Source organism: Bos mutus, chromosome 1 (genome assembly GCF_027580195.1).
Source record: "Bos mutus isolate GX-2022 chromosome 1, NWIPB_WYAK_1.1, whole genome shotgun sequence".
Taxonomy (NCBI): domain Eukaryota; kingdom Metazoa; phylum Chordata; class Mammalia; order Artiodactyla; family Bovidae; genus Bos; species Bos mutus.
The window spans coordinates 914,020-931,387 of NC_091617.1; the positions used below are offsets into that span (position 1 = coordinate 914,020).

General features: G+C 46.4%; 1 protein-coding gene across 4 annotated transcripts in view; it reads right to left on the reverse strand.

Moving 5' to 3' along the window:
- The window catches only part of ITSN1 (intersectin 1), a 252,754-nt gene that overhangs the window by 9,791 nt on the left and 225,595 nt on the right, over positions 1-17,368 (reverse strand). For all 4 annotated transcript variants that reach the window (XM_070365814.1, XM_070365651.1, XM_070365712.1 and 1 more), the window contains 6 exons: positions 13,431-13,598; positions 9,294-9,506; positions 7,166-7,287; positions 6,079-6,161; positions 5,673-5,756; positions 3,502-3,675 (listed from right to left, as the gene is read on the reverse strand). In XM_070365814.1, coding sequence (XP_070221915.1) covers positions 3,502-3,675; positions 5,673-5,756; positions 6,079-6,161; positions 7,166-7,287; positions 9,294-9,506; positions 13,431-13,598 — 844 coding nt within the window. The remainder of the gene's footprint in view (positions 1-3,501; positions 3,676-5,672; positions 5,757-6,078; positions 6,162-7,165; positions 7,288-9,293; positions 9,507-13,430; positions 13,599-17,368) is intronic.

Consider the following 17,368-nt stretch of genomic DNA (forward strand, 5'->3'; position numbering starts at 1 on the left):
GTACTGGGCTGGGGATGAAGAAGAGTCTAGAAGAAACTCAAAATACAGATTTTTTCCTTGCACCCAGGGGGCCCCTAAAGGGCCAGGAGCTTCCTGGGAGGCAACGCAAAACCAGATATCATAACTGCTGTGCAATTTGCAATATATATGAAATTTAAAGAAATCTCCCAGGAGAAAGTCAGTTGTTTCTTTTTTTCTCTCTTCACTTATTTATCTGGTGGGGAGGAGATGATAGCACAGGAGCTGCGGGCTCCCAGCCGAGCTCCTAGGACAATCTCAACACCACTGTTTCTCTTATCTTTGGCTATACCATGCAGCATGTGGGACCTTTGTTCCCCAACCAAGGATCAAATCCACACCCCCTGCATTTGAAGCCCAGAATCTTAACCACTGGACCTCCAGGGAAGTCCTTCAACACCACTTTTCGTCAAATATCAAGTGTCAGGGACTTCCCGGGTGGTCCCACGGTTGGCGTGCAGAGCTTCCACTGTAGAAGGCACAGGTTGATCTTTTGTTTGGGAACTAAGATCCTGCATGCCGCATGGCAGGATCAAAAAAAATATATATATATATATATAGAGAGAGAGAGAGAGAGAGAGTCAGTAATGGACATGAGAATGTTTGAAATTTTTTTAATGCTATGCATTAAAATGATGGTACCAAATGGGCTTCCAGACAATTCCTTGCTTTTTTCATTCAGCAGTTGGCAATATACTATGATACAGGCACTCTTGTACACGAAATAGCTTCTCTTTCAAGGTTTAAAACCTGGGAACTTTTTCTGGTGGACGATACCAGTGCATGTCGCCCCTTGTACATTTCAGGAATAACCTCTGAAACAAGAGCTACACTAGGGTTTGCAACGGAAACTCCAGGGGCGCTGCCACTGTGTCATGATATTTCACTATTTAATAAAAGAATCCAGCCTCAGGTCTTTATTTATCAGAATAAAAATTGCCAGTGAAGCACCATGGTTAAGAGTCCAGACTTGAGTCACACTGTTCTTAGTTCAGTTCAGTCGCTCAGTCATGTCTGACTCTTTGCGACACCGTGGACCACGGCACGCCAGGCCTCCCTGTCCATCACCAACTCCCGGAGTTTAGTCAAATTCACGTCCATAGAGTCGGTGATGCCATCCAACCATCTCATCCTCTGTCGTCCCCTTCTCCTCCTGCCTTCAATCTTTCTCAGCATCAGGGTCTTTCCCAATGAGTCAGTTCTTCGCATCAGGTGGCCAAAGTATTGGAGTTTCAGCTTCAGCATCAGTCCTTCCAATGAACACCCAGGACTGATCTCCTTTACAATGGACTGGTTGGATCTCCTTGCAGTCCAAGGGACTCTCAAGAGTCTTCTCCAACACCACAGTTCAAAAGCATCAATTCTTTGACACTCAGCGTTCTTTATAGTCCAACTCTCACATCCATACATGACTACTGGAAAAACCATAGCTTTGACTAGACAGATATTTGTGGGCAAAGTAATGTCTCTGCTTTTTAATATGCTATTTAGGTTAGTCATAAGTTTTCTTCCAAGGAGCAAGTATCTTTTAATTTCATTCCTGCAGTCACCATCTGCAGCGATTTTGGAGCCCAGGAAAATAAAGTCTGCCACTGTTTCCATTGTTTCCCCATCTATTTGCCATGAAGTGATGGGACCAGATGCCATAATCTTAGTTTTCTGAATGTTGAGTTTTTAAGCCAACTTTTCACTCTCCTCTTTCACTTTCATCAAGAGGCTCTTTAGTTCTTCTTTGCTTTCTGCCCTAAGGGTCATGTCATCTGCATATCTGAGGTTATTGATATTTTTCCTGGTAATCTTGATGCCAGCTTGTGCTTCATCCAGACTGGAATTTTTCATGATGTACTCTGCATATAAGTTAAATAAGCAGGGTGACAATATACAGCCTTGACGTACTCCTTTCCCTATTTGGAACCAGTCTGTTGTTCCATGTCCCGTTCTAACTGTTGCTTCCTGACCTGCATATAGGTTTCTCAAGAGGCAGGTCAGGTGGTCTGGTATTCCCATCTCTTGAAGAATTTTCCACAGTTTGTTGTGATCCACATAGTCAAAGGCTTTGGCATAAATCAATAAAGCAGAAATAGATGTTTTTCTGGAACTCTCTTGCTTTTTTGACTATCCAATGGATGTTGGCAATTTGATCCAACTGCCTTTTGTTCCTCTGCCTTTTCTAAATCCAATTTGAACATCTGGAAATTCATGGTTCACATACTGTTGAAGCCCGGCTTGGAGAATTTTGAACATTAGTTTGCTAGCGTATGAGATGAGTGCAATTGTGCGGTAGTTTGAGCATTCTTTGGCATTGCCTTTCTTTGGGATTGGAATGAAAACTGACCTTTTCCAGTCCTGTGGTCACTACTGAGTTTTCCAAATTTGCTGGCATGTTGAGTGCAGTACTTTCACAGCCTCATCTTTGAAGATTTGAAATAGCTCAACTGGAATTCCATCACCTCCACTAGCTTTGTTCATAGTGATGTTTCCCAAGGCCCACTTGACTTCGCATTCCAGGATGTCTGGCTCTAGGTGAGTGATCATACCATCGTAATTATCTGGGTCATGAAGATCTTTTTTGTATAGCTCTTCTCTGTATTCTTGCCACCTCTTCTTAATATCTTCTGCTTCTATTAGGTCCATACCATTTCTTTCCTTTATTGAGCCCATCTTTGCATGAAATCTTTCCTTGGTAGAGTGTTCTGGTCATGCTCTAACATTTAGCCAGCTATGTGACCATCTCTGGCCCATAATTAATAGTAACTAACTCACAATGAACTAATTCATATGAAAGTCCTATAAAAGACAAAAGCCACGTGGAGCAATTTAAGCCTCGCACAGATCATGTCTGCATTGGACCCTCACTCCTAGCCCTCAGTTATCCTCCCTTGAATATAATCAAGTTGAGGCCATAATCTTTAACCTTACTCTCTTATTTTTATTGGACTGAGGAAGATAGAGACAAGTGTCTTGGAATCGTTGGCCAGACCCATTTTTTTTTTTCCAGCTTCAAGCAGTAATAGGAAGTTGACTGAAGGAATGATGCACCCAACATAATTTCATTCCTTTGATTAAGCTGAAATGTCACCTGAAGGGCATTGATGAATTCTGCCACATTGTTCGTGCGCTAATGCTCTTCTTGCTCAACTGGATAGTTTTATCGTTTTCACCAAAGCTTTTAGCCAAGGACTAAAGAATTAGGCTGAAGCTTTGGGGGTACAGCCCTCTCTGCAGTTATCTGCTTTAGGGAAGCATGGGACCATGATCTTTGTCCTAGGGAAGCTGGACCACTCTAGACCAAGCACGCTTTGTCCACCTTCTCTGAAATGCTCTGGCATCAGTGAAGGCCTTTTCCCAGGGGAGGCCAACCTCATCTCTCCAGCAGGAAGCCCAGGAAATTCTGCACAGCAAGTTCCCAGGTAGAAAATGCCAATCCATGAAAGCCAAGGGGCAGGGACAGGGGCAGGGTGCCCAGGGCCACTGTCTACTCACCATCTGGCGAGAACTGGTCCCTCTCAAACACAGTGATGCACAGCACCTCCTGCTCCAGGTCTCTGATGAAGAACTGGCAGTTGGAATTCCACTTGGGATTCAGAGTGTCCTGGATCGTCTTGGTGATGTGACACTGGGAGCCCATGGTCACCTCGCAGTACGGGTTACTCTTTCCTGGAGGGGACAGAGCCTGGCTGTTCTGGGTGCCTGTGGCAGGGCCACAGCCCCGTGGCACCTCTTCCCTCTACACCCCTCATTCCAACCCCCCTCCAATGCCATGCTTAAGATGCAGCATAAGATAGAGAATCCAGAGGAAAACTTACATAATCCAGCATCTTAAACTATATTAACACTTAAATATTTATCACACTTCATCACATAAGTGGGCTTCAAAACTAAATCTTCCCTGTCTCCTCACTTTAGCTTAGATTGTGTCAAATCTGCAATCATCCCTCAGTATCTACAGGGATTGGGTCCTCAACCCCACAGATACACAAATCCTCAGAGGCTCAAGTCCCTTATATAAAATGGTCTAGCATAAACCTGCCCATATCCTCCATCCACTTGAAATCATCTCCAGGTTATATATAATACCTAAATCAGTGTAGGGCTGTGCTAAGTCACTCAGTCATGTCCGACTCTGTGCGACGCCATGGACTGTAGCCCACCAGGTTCCTCTGCCCATGGGATTCTCCAGGGAAGAAGACTGGAATGGACTGCCATGCTTAGTCTCCAGGAGATCTTCCTGAGTCAGGGAGCGAACCCATGTCTCTTCTGTCTCCTGCACTGGCAGGCGGGTTCTTTACCACTAGCACCACCTGGGAAGCCCATGGACAGCAGAGCCTGGAGGCTACAGTCCGTGGGATTGCAGAGTTAGACACGACTGAGCGGCTGAGCACACACACAGATAACTGCTTTACAATGTTATGTCAGCTTCTACTGTACAGCAAAGTGAATCAGTTACTTGTATAGGCAATGGCACCCCACTCCAGTACTCTTGCCTGGAAAATCCACGGACGGAGGAGCCTGGAAGGCTGCAGTCCATGGGGTCGCTAGGAGTCAGACACAACTGAGCAACTTCTTTCACTTTTCACTTTCATGCACTGGAGAAGGAAATGGCAACCCACTCCAGTGTTCTTGCCTGGAGAATCCCAGGGACGGGGGAGCCTGGTGGGCTGCCGTCTATGGGGTCACACAGAGTCGGACATGACTGAAGCGACTTAGCATAGCATAGCATCCCCTCTTTGGATTTCCTTCCCACTTAGCTTACCACAGAGTGTTGAGTCCTCCTGGCTTTAAAACAAATTGGCCCCTAATCCTAAATTTCCTTCCACACTGGGTTATTCCCATCCACTGTTTTGCCTTCCAGAGAGATCTGAGTGGCTGCCCTCTGACAACACAGTCAACCCCTCTGCAGATTCAACCGACTGCAGAGCGAAAACATTCAAAAAATGGAAATACAGTGAAATTCCTATGTAAATAGTTGCTGGTGTGTGGCAAATTGAAGTTTTGCTGTTTTGAAATTTCAAAAATGTTTCCAAATATTTTCGTTCTGCAGTTAGTTGAATCTGCAGGTGTGGAATCTACAGATACAAGGGGGGCTGACAGTGTTGTGAAAAGGCAGCCACTCAGCTCTCTCTGAAAAGCAAAACGGTGGATGGGAATAACCAAGTCTGGAAGGAAATTTAGGATTAGGGACCAATTTGTTTTAGAGCCAGGTGGACTCAACCCTCTGTGGTAACCTAAATGGGAAGGAAAGCCAAAGAAGAGGGGATAAATGTATTCATGTAACTGATTCACTTTGCTGTGCAGTAGAAACTAACATAACATTGTAAAGCAATTATCTGTGTGTGTGCTCAGTCATGTCCAACTCTTTGCAACCCCATGGACCGTAGCCTCCAGACTCCTCTGCCCATGGGATTTCCCAGGCAAGAATATTGGGTTACCATTTCCTTCTCCAGGGGATCTTCCCGACCCAGGGATAGAGCCCACATTTCCTGTCTCCTGAATTAGCTGGTGGATTCTTTACCACTGAGCCAACTGGAAAGCCCCTAAAGCAACTATCCTCCAGTAAAAATTAATTTTAGAAAATAAAGTAAAGCCAAGTGGAGGAGATACAGCAAAGGCTTCCCCCACTCACACAGGCTAGACGGGGCTTCTAGGGCCCTTACCATGGGAGCGACAGGGTTTCAGCTCAATGCCTTCAACCACGTTCACCATCAACCTTCCGATGCCTGTGGCTCTTTGGGAGCGCACTGTGATGGGATGAAAAACAACACAAAACGCTCCTGTTTAGTGTTCGCGGTATTTCCAGTTTGCCTCGTGATTTATTTTATGCCCCTCTTCAAGAACAAGTCTCCCCTTCCTCCCTTAAACTCTTGCTTCCTCGATCCTGGAATCCGCCCTCCACGCCTCACCCCATACCCTACCCTCCCTCTTCTGCCTGCCTCCACCCTCAGGCTCTCCTCAACCCCCAGGTCCACCTTCCAGCTCTAAGTGTTCTGGGCCTGGCCAGATGGCTCTCTGCCCCCCAACTCTGCGGGATTCCCAGGGCCCTGCTGCCCAGCTATGCGTTACCCAGGTACGCCTTCTCCCGCTTCTTCTTCTCTGTCTCTATGTAGAGTTCAGAAGCTGCTTTGATTTTCTGCACCCAGGCAGTCCTTGGAAAGAAAGAGACAGAACTCAGGCGTCAGGTCGGTACCAATTCAGTTTCCAGGACTCTGCTTTGTTCTTTTGATTTTTACAACAAAGGCTCAGCATAGAGAGTCTGGTTTTATGTCACATGGACCTAAGGATGATTTCTACCATTCATAACAAAGGCACAAGTGACGTTTTTATTGATTTGCTCCAAACTTGGGTTTGTGTCCCCATGGAAGCAAATCTACAGTGATAAACGCTGTTGCTGTCGTGCTCACAACAGCTCCTCTTCTTTCCTTACTGAAAAACATCACAAATTTGCCTAATCTGAGAAGGCTAGAAGGATCTCTCTCACTAAACCATCCAAAGAAAGAAACAATTTCCCAGATAAGCAGCTACTTTCTGTGAAGGAGCAAACGTACACGGGGAAAGCATCCTGGCGTGATTTTGTTCTTTTCCATTTCTCTGAGAACCATATGCATGATAACTTTAGCCAATTTCTTGCTTGGCACAAACGCTCGTGGAATGTTGTTGGTCTTGTGTCAAGTTCACCCTTCATAAAAATACTCTGTTTCATTAGGCTCCAGGAAATAGCCCTGATTAAGGCAAACATGCCCTCAGCTTCTAGGATCCAGGATGTCTGTCCAAGGGAGCCAGACATCAAGGGGGTCAGGATTGGGAGGTCTTCTATCCCCTGAATCATTTTCCTATTAGTTTCTGCCACGTGGGAAACTTTGGGAAATGGGAGAGCCTCCATTATCTCAAAGAATACTGAAAATTGCTGTTCAAAAAAATTCTCAAGCCAGATTCATTTCAATGTGTTTCCTTTTGAAAAGTTAACTTCTGAAAGACGCTGGAAAAATGAACTAAGACCACTTCACTGCATGCCCCACCCCCACCTCCAGCCAGATGGGACGGCGCTGCAAGTGAGGGGATGTTGGCACCCACTGATTAATTAACTGTCCCACATCCATCCTACACCTAGTGGAACCCAGGTGCCCAGGGCCAGGGAGGAGTGGGGTCTTACCTTTCATTTATGCTCTCTGCTCGGAGGGTGTAGACTCGGTCAATGTGGGAAATGTGGAAGATGGGTTCATCCCCAGAAGGGTCAGTGGGCAACTTCACTAGAACCTCATTTAGGAAAATAGGCTGCAAAATAATGCACGGGCATTACAAAACCAGACTGGGGGTCTGTGAGGACGTGTGTGTGCTTAGGTGCACGTGATCCAGTAAACGAAACTGAAGGTGAGGGGTGTGTCCGTTTGTGTCTGGGGGGTGGTGGTGGTTTCAGTAAACCATACTAAAATAATGATTTTATTTGGAATGATAAGCGACTCATTGGAAAAGACCCTGATGCTGGGAAAGATTGAGGGCAGAAGGAGAAGGGAATGACAGAGGATGAGATGGTTGGATGGCATCACTGACTCAATGGACATGAGTTTGGGTAAATTCTGGGAGTTGGTGATGGACAGGGAAGCCTGGCGTGCTGCAGTCCATGGGGTTGCAAAGAGTCAGACATGACTGAGCGACTGAACTGAACTGAATAAGTGTTGATATCAATTTTCAGATAAATGGAAATTGTAAATATGGATTCCCCCCCACCTCCATTCTGCAGGTACTTTTTTTCCCCCATCTGGCTAAGGTATTATTTCCCAGGTTTCTACTTGTGAATTTTTATTTTTACTTCCCCACTTTTCATACTGAAGTCTTTAGAAGGAAGTCGATATGGGCAGCAGCTTACACTTAAGGAGTACTCTGCTACAAACATCGACATACAAGGTTTTATGCAAAGATAAGTTTTCAAATGAGTTGCAGAAGTACTAGAGTGATCAGTAACCTGGATGGTATTGCAGGTATTTCTAAAGTCCTCCAGAATAAGAACCGATGAGTTTGTTTTTTCCATGGTATATCCTAGTCAGCAAACAATCTCCATCAACTTTAGATGTATTATGCATTTAGAAAGTGTTAGTCGCTCAGTCGTATCTGACTCTTTGCGACCCCGTGGACTGCAGCACGCCAGGCTTCCCTGTCCATCACCAACTCCTGGAGCCTACTCAAACTCATGTCCATTGAGTTGGTGATGCCATCCAACATCTCATCCTCTGTCATCCCCATAGCCTGCCAGGCTCCTCTGTCCATTGAATTCTCCAGGCAAGAATACTGGAGTGGGTAGCCATTCCCTTCTCCAGGGGATCTTCCTGAACCAGGAATCAAATCCAGGTCTCCTGCATTTGCAGATGGATTGTTTACCATCTGAGCCACCAGGGAAGCCCCCATCAACTCTACCTCCAAGCAACTCCCGCCAAGTTGTTCATACAAAGCTGCTAGTGACAATCTACATAAGTACATTGTTCTTTTTCCCAAAAGAAGGCTAACTGCTGCTTCAGAGAAAATTCTTCTGTGAAAACACCCCCACAGAGATAAATTTAGAAAAACAATACCCTATGACACGAAAACACACAAACACAGTCATACACACAGAAGCAGACCAAATAAACAGCTCACGAAAACTGTCTACACATGGACTATTTACATCGGCTTTTGTTGGAAAAGATGAGGGGCACAGATGTTCCAAGCCATCCTGAGAAGTTTGGAGGGGGATCTGGGAATGTTTGGGAAGTGGACACTGAAGTTCTAGTCTAGAGCTTTCCCACGCCTGCCTCATCAGTACAGTGGACTGTGAACCCCATCAAGACAGGACATGCCTTAGTCACATCCAAGGGGACCCACAGCAGCCGCTTGGCAGCTAATAGATGTTTGTCAATTGAACTGAGTATTGTTCTTTTTCTGATGGGTTCCCATGGTGGCTCAGTGGTAAAGAATCCACCTGCCAAGCAGGAGACATGGGGTCCATCCCTGGGCCTGGAGAAGGAAATGGCAACCCACTCCAGTATTCTTTTTTGGGACATCCCACAGACAGAGGAGCCTGGCAGGCTATAGTTCATTAGATCTCAAAGAGTCAGACACAGCTGACCAACTCATCACACACGCACCTTTGCTGATAACTGCCGGACCCATGCTTGTGGTCTCCCTAAATCCTGCCTCACCTCCTCTGTGCCACAGATCCCAAAGCCCGCTCGAATGGTGACTCCCTTTAGACATGGTCTCCTCCCCCCAGCATCAAACCTGATGTTGCCGTCTAGAGTTGGACTTACTGTTTTGTACATTTTATACTGCAGGTTTGATTTGGGGCTGAAGACTTTGTCGGTGCCCGAGGAGCCCAGGGGCTTGATGATTTGGGTCAGCAGCAGGAAGTCGTTGAAGAGGAAGCCATACAGCTCCTTGTTGCTCTTGGCCTTGTAGAGCTTCCCACTGTGCAGGAACTTGCGCGGCCCCAGGCAGTTGGTCACGGAATTGAACACAAGTTGCTGAGGAAGGGAAACAAAACCCAAAGAAGACACGATGGAGTGAGGTCGTTTTTTTGTTGTGGTTGTTTTTTTGTTCGTTTGTTTTTTCGCATCTGAAAGCCATGGGCTCCATTAGAATCTGAGGCCCGTATCTTAGGCTCAGATAGAGGACGGCTTTGAAGACTTCAGGCAGGGGCTTTGGGAGCCAAGAAGTTAAAGGCGTGGTTTGGGAGACTGCATGTGCCAGGATGAACCCTGGCTGTGATTCCTAGTGCCCTTCCTTGAGGTCTAGTGTCTCAGGGTGACTTTTCTCCCTTTTATTTATCGGGGAAACAGGGCAGCCGGAAGACAGCTCTCCGTCCTCGATGAGCGCACGCTGTGTGCAGGCTGGTTCGCCAGGGGCGGCATGAGCCGGCACCAACCACGGCCCACACAGGCTCAAAGGGTCATGCCTGCTGCTGGAAACAGCGCGCCTCTCTCTGCACAGTTCCACAGGACAAACGCCACTGTCCAGGGCACGGCGTGAGTCCAGGCCCCTACCGCGTGGGTGGGCTGCCAACCTCGGTGGTGCTGGCGGAGGCCTCAGAGCCAAGCAGGACAGGAGCTGTGCTGGTGCACGTTGGAGCTCACCCAGCTCACTGCTCCTGAAGACAGGGAGGGGACAGCTCTCTTCCTGCCACCTCCCAAACTTTGGAGACAGCTCTAAGCACTGAAATGCAGCTCTACTGCTCACCCCTGGGTGCTGTCATCCTTGCTCTGTCACCCCCCAGGCACTATCATCTTATGCTCTGCCATCCCTCTGGGCTCTGCCATCTCATGTTCCTACACACACACACACACACCCCTGGTTCTATCATTTCATGCTCTATCATCCCCCCTGGGTTCTATCATTTCCCGTGAGCAGGTTCTCAAGGGGCAGAGGGAAACTGTAGAAGATATGACCTCACTAAGGACCCCCTTCTGGCTAGCGGAGGAGAGACTGAGGGAGGGGAAGGCCACAGCGGTGCCTCAGAAGCAATATGATCCAGGCAGCAGTCAGACCTTCAGGGTTTCCACCTGCTCACACTTGGGCCCCAAGAGTACACTCCATCCAGCAACCTTCAAGGCTGAGGCTCTCCGCAGCTATAAACCCTACACATGTCCTGAGGAGTATTAATGAAGAGTTTACAACACACGTCCCCCCATGTTGCTGGCTACCTGTCTGCCTCTAGTGTGGAAGAAAGAATCAACAGTGCCTCTGTGACCAGAGACCTATAGGCCTCACAGGAGAGAGGCCACTCCAGTCCCCTCTCAGGTACAAGGAGGAATGAGTGCCCACAGCCTCCCACCGAGGTTCTGAGGGAGCCCGAACAACTGAAGATGACACCCCAAAGGGAGCCTTCTAAGAGTGGGCCTCTGAACAAGAGCCTGGAGGTCAATCCAGTCCTTTTTATTTGCCAAGAGGGAGTTCAAGCCACTTGGGGCAATGAATCCAGTGAGTCACTTGGATGAGGTAGAGGTGGTGTGGTTTATTCTTACTCAAAGGTCAGAGCCTCCAGTTATTCAGGCTGACACCGAACATATGTGAATTGGAAACCGTCTTTATAGTTCTTGATCTTAAGACAAGAATGCCAAAGACAGCATTTATGTGAAACTTAATCACTGGTGTATGCTTAGATCTGGGCCAGGAAATGGAAGCCAACATGCCTCGTTCCCATGACCACGAACCCTGACCATACAGACAAAACAGACCTTACAGAAAGCTGGTGTACAATAGTCAGGAAGGACTGGTCACTTAAGAAGGACAACAGTCTATTTCAAAGAGGGTATATACACCACAGAAAGCAAATGACAAGAGTTTATTTTATTCTTAAGGTTTTGTGGCGGTGTTGGCTGTGCCTCAAGGTGGGTGGGGTCTTAGTCCCCCTAAATTGGTGCCCCCTGCAGTGGAATTATGGTGTCCTAACTACTGGCCTTCCAGGGAAGTTCCTATTCTTAATGTTTTATAATGAAGACTCAGGCCTCACTGAGTCCTGTGACTGCAGCCATGAGATTCAGGGAAGGGCCCCTTTCAAAGTACACAATGCGGGGAATTCCCTAGCGGTCCAGTGGTTGGGACTTTGTGCTTTCACTACTGGTGCAGAGTTGATTCCCTGGTTGGGGAACTAAGATCCTACATTCTGCATGGTGCAGCCAAAAAAAAAAAAAAAAAAAGAGAGAGAGAGAGAGAAAGAAAAAGATAAGAGAACATCTTTTAAAAAAGAAAAAGTGCACAGTGGCCCTTCAGCTCAGTAGATCCAGGAGCAGTTCAAGTCCACTGTCTTCAAGATCACCTTAGTGCTCCTCGGAATGATGCACAGTTCTTCCTTGCCCTGCCTTCAACTTGCCTTAAAGCCTGTCGCCTGTGACCTTCCATTCCTCACCCACGCCCCGCACAGGCTGAGGCCTCCACTGAAATGCCCTCCCCTGGATTCTTTCCTGGGGAGATATCTTCATCCTTGAACACGGAGCCAAGTCTCACCTTCTCAACCTGTCCCTGAATCCTCCACGACTGTTCCTTCCTCCTCGTCCAGTGTCCAGCAGCACTTGGCACCCGGATCTGCCTCATCATTTCTCACACTGTGCTGTAAATGTTGGACCTCTAAGTGATCCAGGACTGCAGGTTTCTTGAGATGGGGTAGGTCACATCTCACTGATCTTCATGTCCTCATGGTTGGTACTGAGCAGTGTTTAGTACCAAGCAAGGCACATGGGCCCGGTGCTCAGTAAGTGCTGAATAAATGAATGAATAACGGAGCCAACCAACCAGTGACTACGCCTGGATCGCATATCAACACAGTTCCAAAATGGGAACCCACATCCATCACCTTGGTTTCCACATGGCTGCTTCCATAACTTTGCCTATCCCACACCTACGTTGAAGGGGACAGGAGGTAGGGCAGGGAGGTAACAGTGCGGTAACTTCCTCAGGTAGGGAATGTCTTTGATGCTCGTAAGAAGAAAAGAGTCATGGGGAGTGTGGGTAAGGGAGATGGTCTGCCTGGGCATTTTGGTAAATCCTAGTGAATTGTGTAAGTACATGAATGTGTGTGTGTCTGTGGATGGGTGGGTGGGTGGGTGTGTACAAAGAGAGAGAACAGCAGAGTGGATGCGACTAAGGGAAAGATTAGGGTCAAGAAGAGAATCAGATACTATAAGAGGGTATTTCTGGCAGTATCGTGGACTAAAGACTGACTCAACCAATGAAAAATGTTAAAATGGAATTAAAAAATATAGAACTGTACTTTTTAAACACAAGCAAGCTGGTAAAAATAAATATAAAAGCAAAAACAATTTGCAGAAGCAGAAAATGGCATGGAAATGTGAACCCAGAAAGATAAATAAGCACCAAAGCTGGCTTTAGCTTTGAGAGTCTTTCTTAAATCTGGTGACCCTGAGCCTCCATTTTAAAGGCTACTGGGGGGAGAAGGAGAAAACAGATATATCTAGTGTCTGCATGAGGTGAGGGACATAACAAGAGATCCCAGAAAGCTGTATCACAGAGGAAAAATGACAAGTAAACTCAGTAGAGATGGGAATAGCAAGAAAATTTGCTTGTTTGTGAATTTGCCTTAACCAACCAACCACAAGGTTGGTTGTGATTACTGAGAATTTGTAACCACAATACAGCTCTCACACAAGTTTAAAAATGGCCATTTGTGAAAGGAACAAGACAAGAAAAACCAGTAGGTTAGAGAAATAACTAGAACTGCTGAAAAGGCAAAAGAAAACAACTGAGAACAAAAAATAAAGAAAAGAACGGAAATTGAAAACTCAGTAGATGGCTTAAACAACAGATCAGATGCAGCTGGAGAGAGATTAGCAAACTGGAGGTTGCAGAAGAGGACGATTCACGATTTCTCTTGTCCTCCTCCCGGCTGGCTGCCGAGACGCAGAGGGGCAGCCCAGGTCCCACCCAAGGTTTACCTCCGACAGGCCTTCACACAGCACGTGGGCCTGGATCCACTCCAGTCTGTCCGAGTTCTCCTTCTCCCGCACCCCTTCGTTCACCTGGGAGCACAGCTCCTCCGCCTTCTCCAGGGCGTGCTTCAGGTGGCTGTGGTCTGGGTGGTTTTCAGGAGTGTTTTCCAGGATCTACATCGGAGAACAGAAGACAGTAGCCTTAGGCAGCGAGCAGGCCTGGGGTTCACTGTTCTGGAAGGCTCGCCCCAGCAGAGAGAGGGCTCTGTACAGACCTTTCCTAGACACTGCCAACGTTTACAGCTACAGCTCTGAGCACCCACCTTGGCAACGACACGGAGAGAGAAGGCCACTCTTTGTTGGCATGGGACCCCTATGGGAGCAGGGGCTGCCAGATTATCTATACTTGGGGTATGAGGAGGGCAGCAGCTGCAGCAAGGGCAGTATCACACCCCACATGGATTCCTCCAAGGAGAATCATTCTTCCCTGAGTCGGTGCACAGCTGCAGGCATCTGTGTACCTATGGAACTTCATGCTAGTGGGTGCATCGGAGCAAAGGTGCATTTTTCTGAATGAATCATTCCAGACCAGCAATTAAGAGTTCAGTTCTAGAGCAAGAGCTTCTGGATTAAAATCCCTGCTCTGCCACTGACCAGTCATGATATGGGTCAGTCACATAAATGTTCTGAGCCTCATTTTCTTCATATGAAAAATAGGGATACTACTAGCACCTCCTTTGGGCTTCCCTGTAGTTCAGCTGGTAAAGAATCTGTCTGCAATGCAGGAGATGCTGGTTCAATTCCTGAGTCAGGAAGATCCACTGGAGAAGGGATAATCTACCCACTCCAGTATTGGCTTCCCTGGTGGGTCAGATGGTCAAGAATCTGCCTACAGTGTGGGAGACCTGAGTTCGATCCTTGGGTTGGGAAGATCCCCTAGAGGAGGGCATGGCAACCCACTCCAGTATTCTTGTCTGGAGAATCCCATGGACAGAAGAACCTGGCAGGCTACAGTCCATGGGGTCACAAAGAGTCAGACACAACTAAGCAACTAAACACAGCACACAGAACCTCCTTTATAAGGTTGTTGGGAGGACTACGTGGCTTGATACAAGAAAGCACTTTGCAGAGTACTTGGCTCTTTGATGGTGCTCCCATCAGATTCTCAAAGGAGTCTGAGGACACTGAAAACAGTCCTCGTGGGGAAAGACACGAAGACTGAGGAAGCATCCTAAGCCACTTTGCAATGTACTAGGGGCATGTTGAGTGTGCACTTGCTCATGCCTTATCCATATACAGGCTTCCCTGATAGTTCAGATGGTAAAGAATCTGCCTGCAAGGCAGGAGACATAAGAGATGCAGGTTCGATCCCTGGGTTGGGAAGATCACCTGAGGAGGAAATGGCAACCCACTCCAGTATTCTTGCCTGGAGAATCCCCATGGACAGAGGAGCCTGGTGGGCTACAGTCCATGGGGTCACAGAGTCGGACATGACTCAGTGGTTAACACTGTCCACATATAAATAATTCAAGTGGGTTTTACCCTGAATAATATCTCATCCCCAAGGTATACTTTGGTTTAAGGTCCTAAGTAGGCACTCGATTTGGGAAAAACACCCAATCTAGGTATTGTGAGTTCCCCAACTTCCCTTGTGGCTCAGCTGGTAGAGTCCACCTATAATGCGGGAGACCTGGATTCCAACCCTGGGTTGGGAAGATCCCCCAGAGAAGGGAATGGCTACCCACTCCAGTATTCTGGCCTAGAGAATTCCATGGACTGTATAGACCATGGAGTTGCAAAGAGTCAGACACGACTGAGCAACTTTCACAATCATTTCCAAACCACAGCTCCAGCTCTGGGTGGATCCTGGCTATACATTCAAATCCCTTTGAAAAGTCCTGACCTTAACTCTGACCATATCAAAATCCCCAGGGGTAGGACTCAGGCATTGGAATTTTCTAGAGCTTCCCAGGTAATTCTAACGTACAACTGAGTCTGAGGACCACTGCTCTAGACGGGAATCCCACATAGCAGATTGTGTGAGTTCATTTTTTTTCAAAAATGAAAATAGATATATTGCTTTTTCTCATTGTAAAAGTACTATTGTATAATGTATGAAAGTTAGAAAATTTAGAAAGTTATAAAGAACCTAAAAAAACACCTTTAATTGTGCCATCAGATAATAATCTCGGTCTTTCCTGTCCACTGACTTCCCAGGTGGCGCTAATGCTAATGAATCCTCCTGCCAATGCAGGAGACACACAAACACATGTTCAGTCCCTGGGTTGGGAAGATCCCCTGAAGAAGGGAATGGTAACCTGCTCCAGTATTCTTGCCTGGAGAATCCCACGGACAGAGGAGCCTAGCAGGCTCTAGTCCATGAGGACACAGAGATTTGGACGTGACTGAGAATAGCATATTGAAAAGCAGAGACATTACTTTGCCAACAAAGGTCCGTCTAGTCAAGGCTGTGGTTTTTCCTGTGGTCATGTATGGATGTGAGAGTTGGACTGTGAAGAAGGCTGAGCGCCAAAGAATTGATGCTTTTGAACTGTGGTGTTGGAGAAGACTCTTGAGAGTCCCTTGGACTGCAAGAAGATCCAACCAGTCCATTCTGAAGGAGATCAGCCCTGGGATTTCTTTGGAAGGAATGATGCTAAAGCTGAAACTCCAGTACTTTGGCCACCTCATGAGAAGAGTTGACTCGTTGGAAAAGACCCTGATGCTGGGAGGGATCAGGGGCAGGAGGAGAAGGGGACGACAGAGGAAGAGATGGCTGGATGGCATCACTGACTCGATGGACGTGAGTCTGAGTGAACTCCGGGAGTTGGTGATGGACAGGGAGGCCTGGCATGCTGTGATTCATGGGGTCTCGAAGAGTCGGACACGACTAAGTGACTGAACTGAACTGAACTGAGCGACTAAGCACACATACACATTCTGTTTGTTAATACATTCTGCCTAGATACAAATACATATAATTTTTTAAGAATAAAAATTAGATCACACTGCCATACTACACTACCATTTTGTACTTTCTTTTTCCCCACTTCATGGCAGTTATAGCATGTTATTAATATACATGAATTATAGATCATCATATGATGATCACTTCACATGAATCTAAATCATAATTTTAAAAAATTTTTTATTGAAGTATATTTATCATTTTCTATAGGATTCTATAATATGTCATTGTAAGGATGAGCCACAATGCATAAAACTTCATATTTTTCAGTATTTCTCTGATTAATTCTTTAGAATAAATTCCTAGAGATGGAAACGCTGAGCCAAAGAGAACATGGAGTTTGATGTATACATCACCCTCCAAAGGCTGAACCAGTCTACCCTCCATGAGCAAACCTGCCAACACTGTGGACTCACAGTCCTTCCAATAAATGCGCACCTGTCAAGCCAAAAGCAATGTATTTTCTTGTTTAGTTATGCATTTCTTTCATTATCAGAGAATTTGAATTTTGTGTACATTTAGTGCATAAGTACATTAAATGAGAAAGCTAACATTTATGTACTGCTTAGTATGAGGCAGATAGACATAGATTCATTCACTCACTTAACTTTCTCAGAACACCACGCAGTAGGTACTATCAACGCCTCTATTTTACAGATAAAGGAATTGAGGCCCAGAGAGGCAAGCTAAGTCTCCCAAGGACACGCAGCAGTGGTACGGGAGATTCGGATCCAAGCAGCCTGGTTCCTAACAACACATGCTTTACTACTATTCCACACTCCTCTCAGAGATGCCTAGTTAAAGGTTTTACCTATTTTTCTTTTTTTAAAACCTATTTTTCTATTAGGGTATTTGTCTTTTTCTTTTTGAGCTGTAAGAGTGCTTTAGATACAAACATACACACACGATCTCTATATCTTTCAGTATCTACTTGGATACAGTTAAAGTGTTTACTCAGTTTATATCTGTCCTTTGT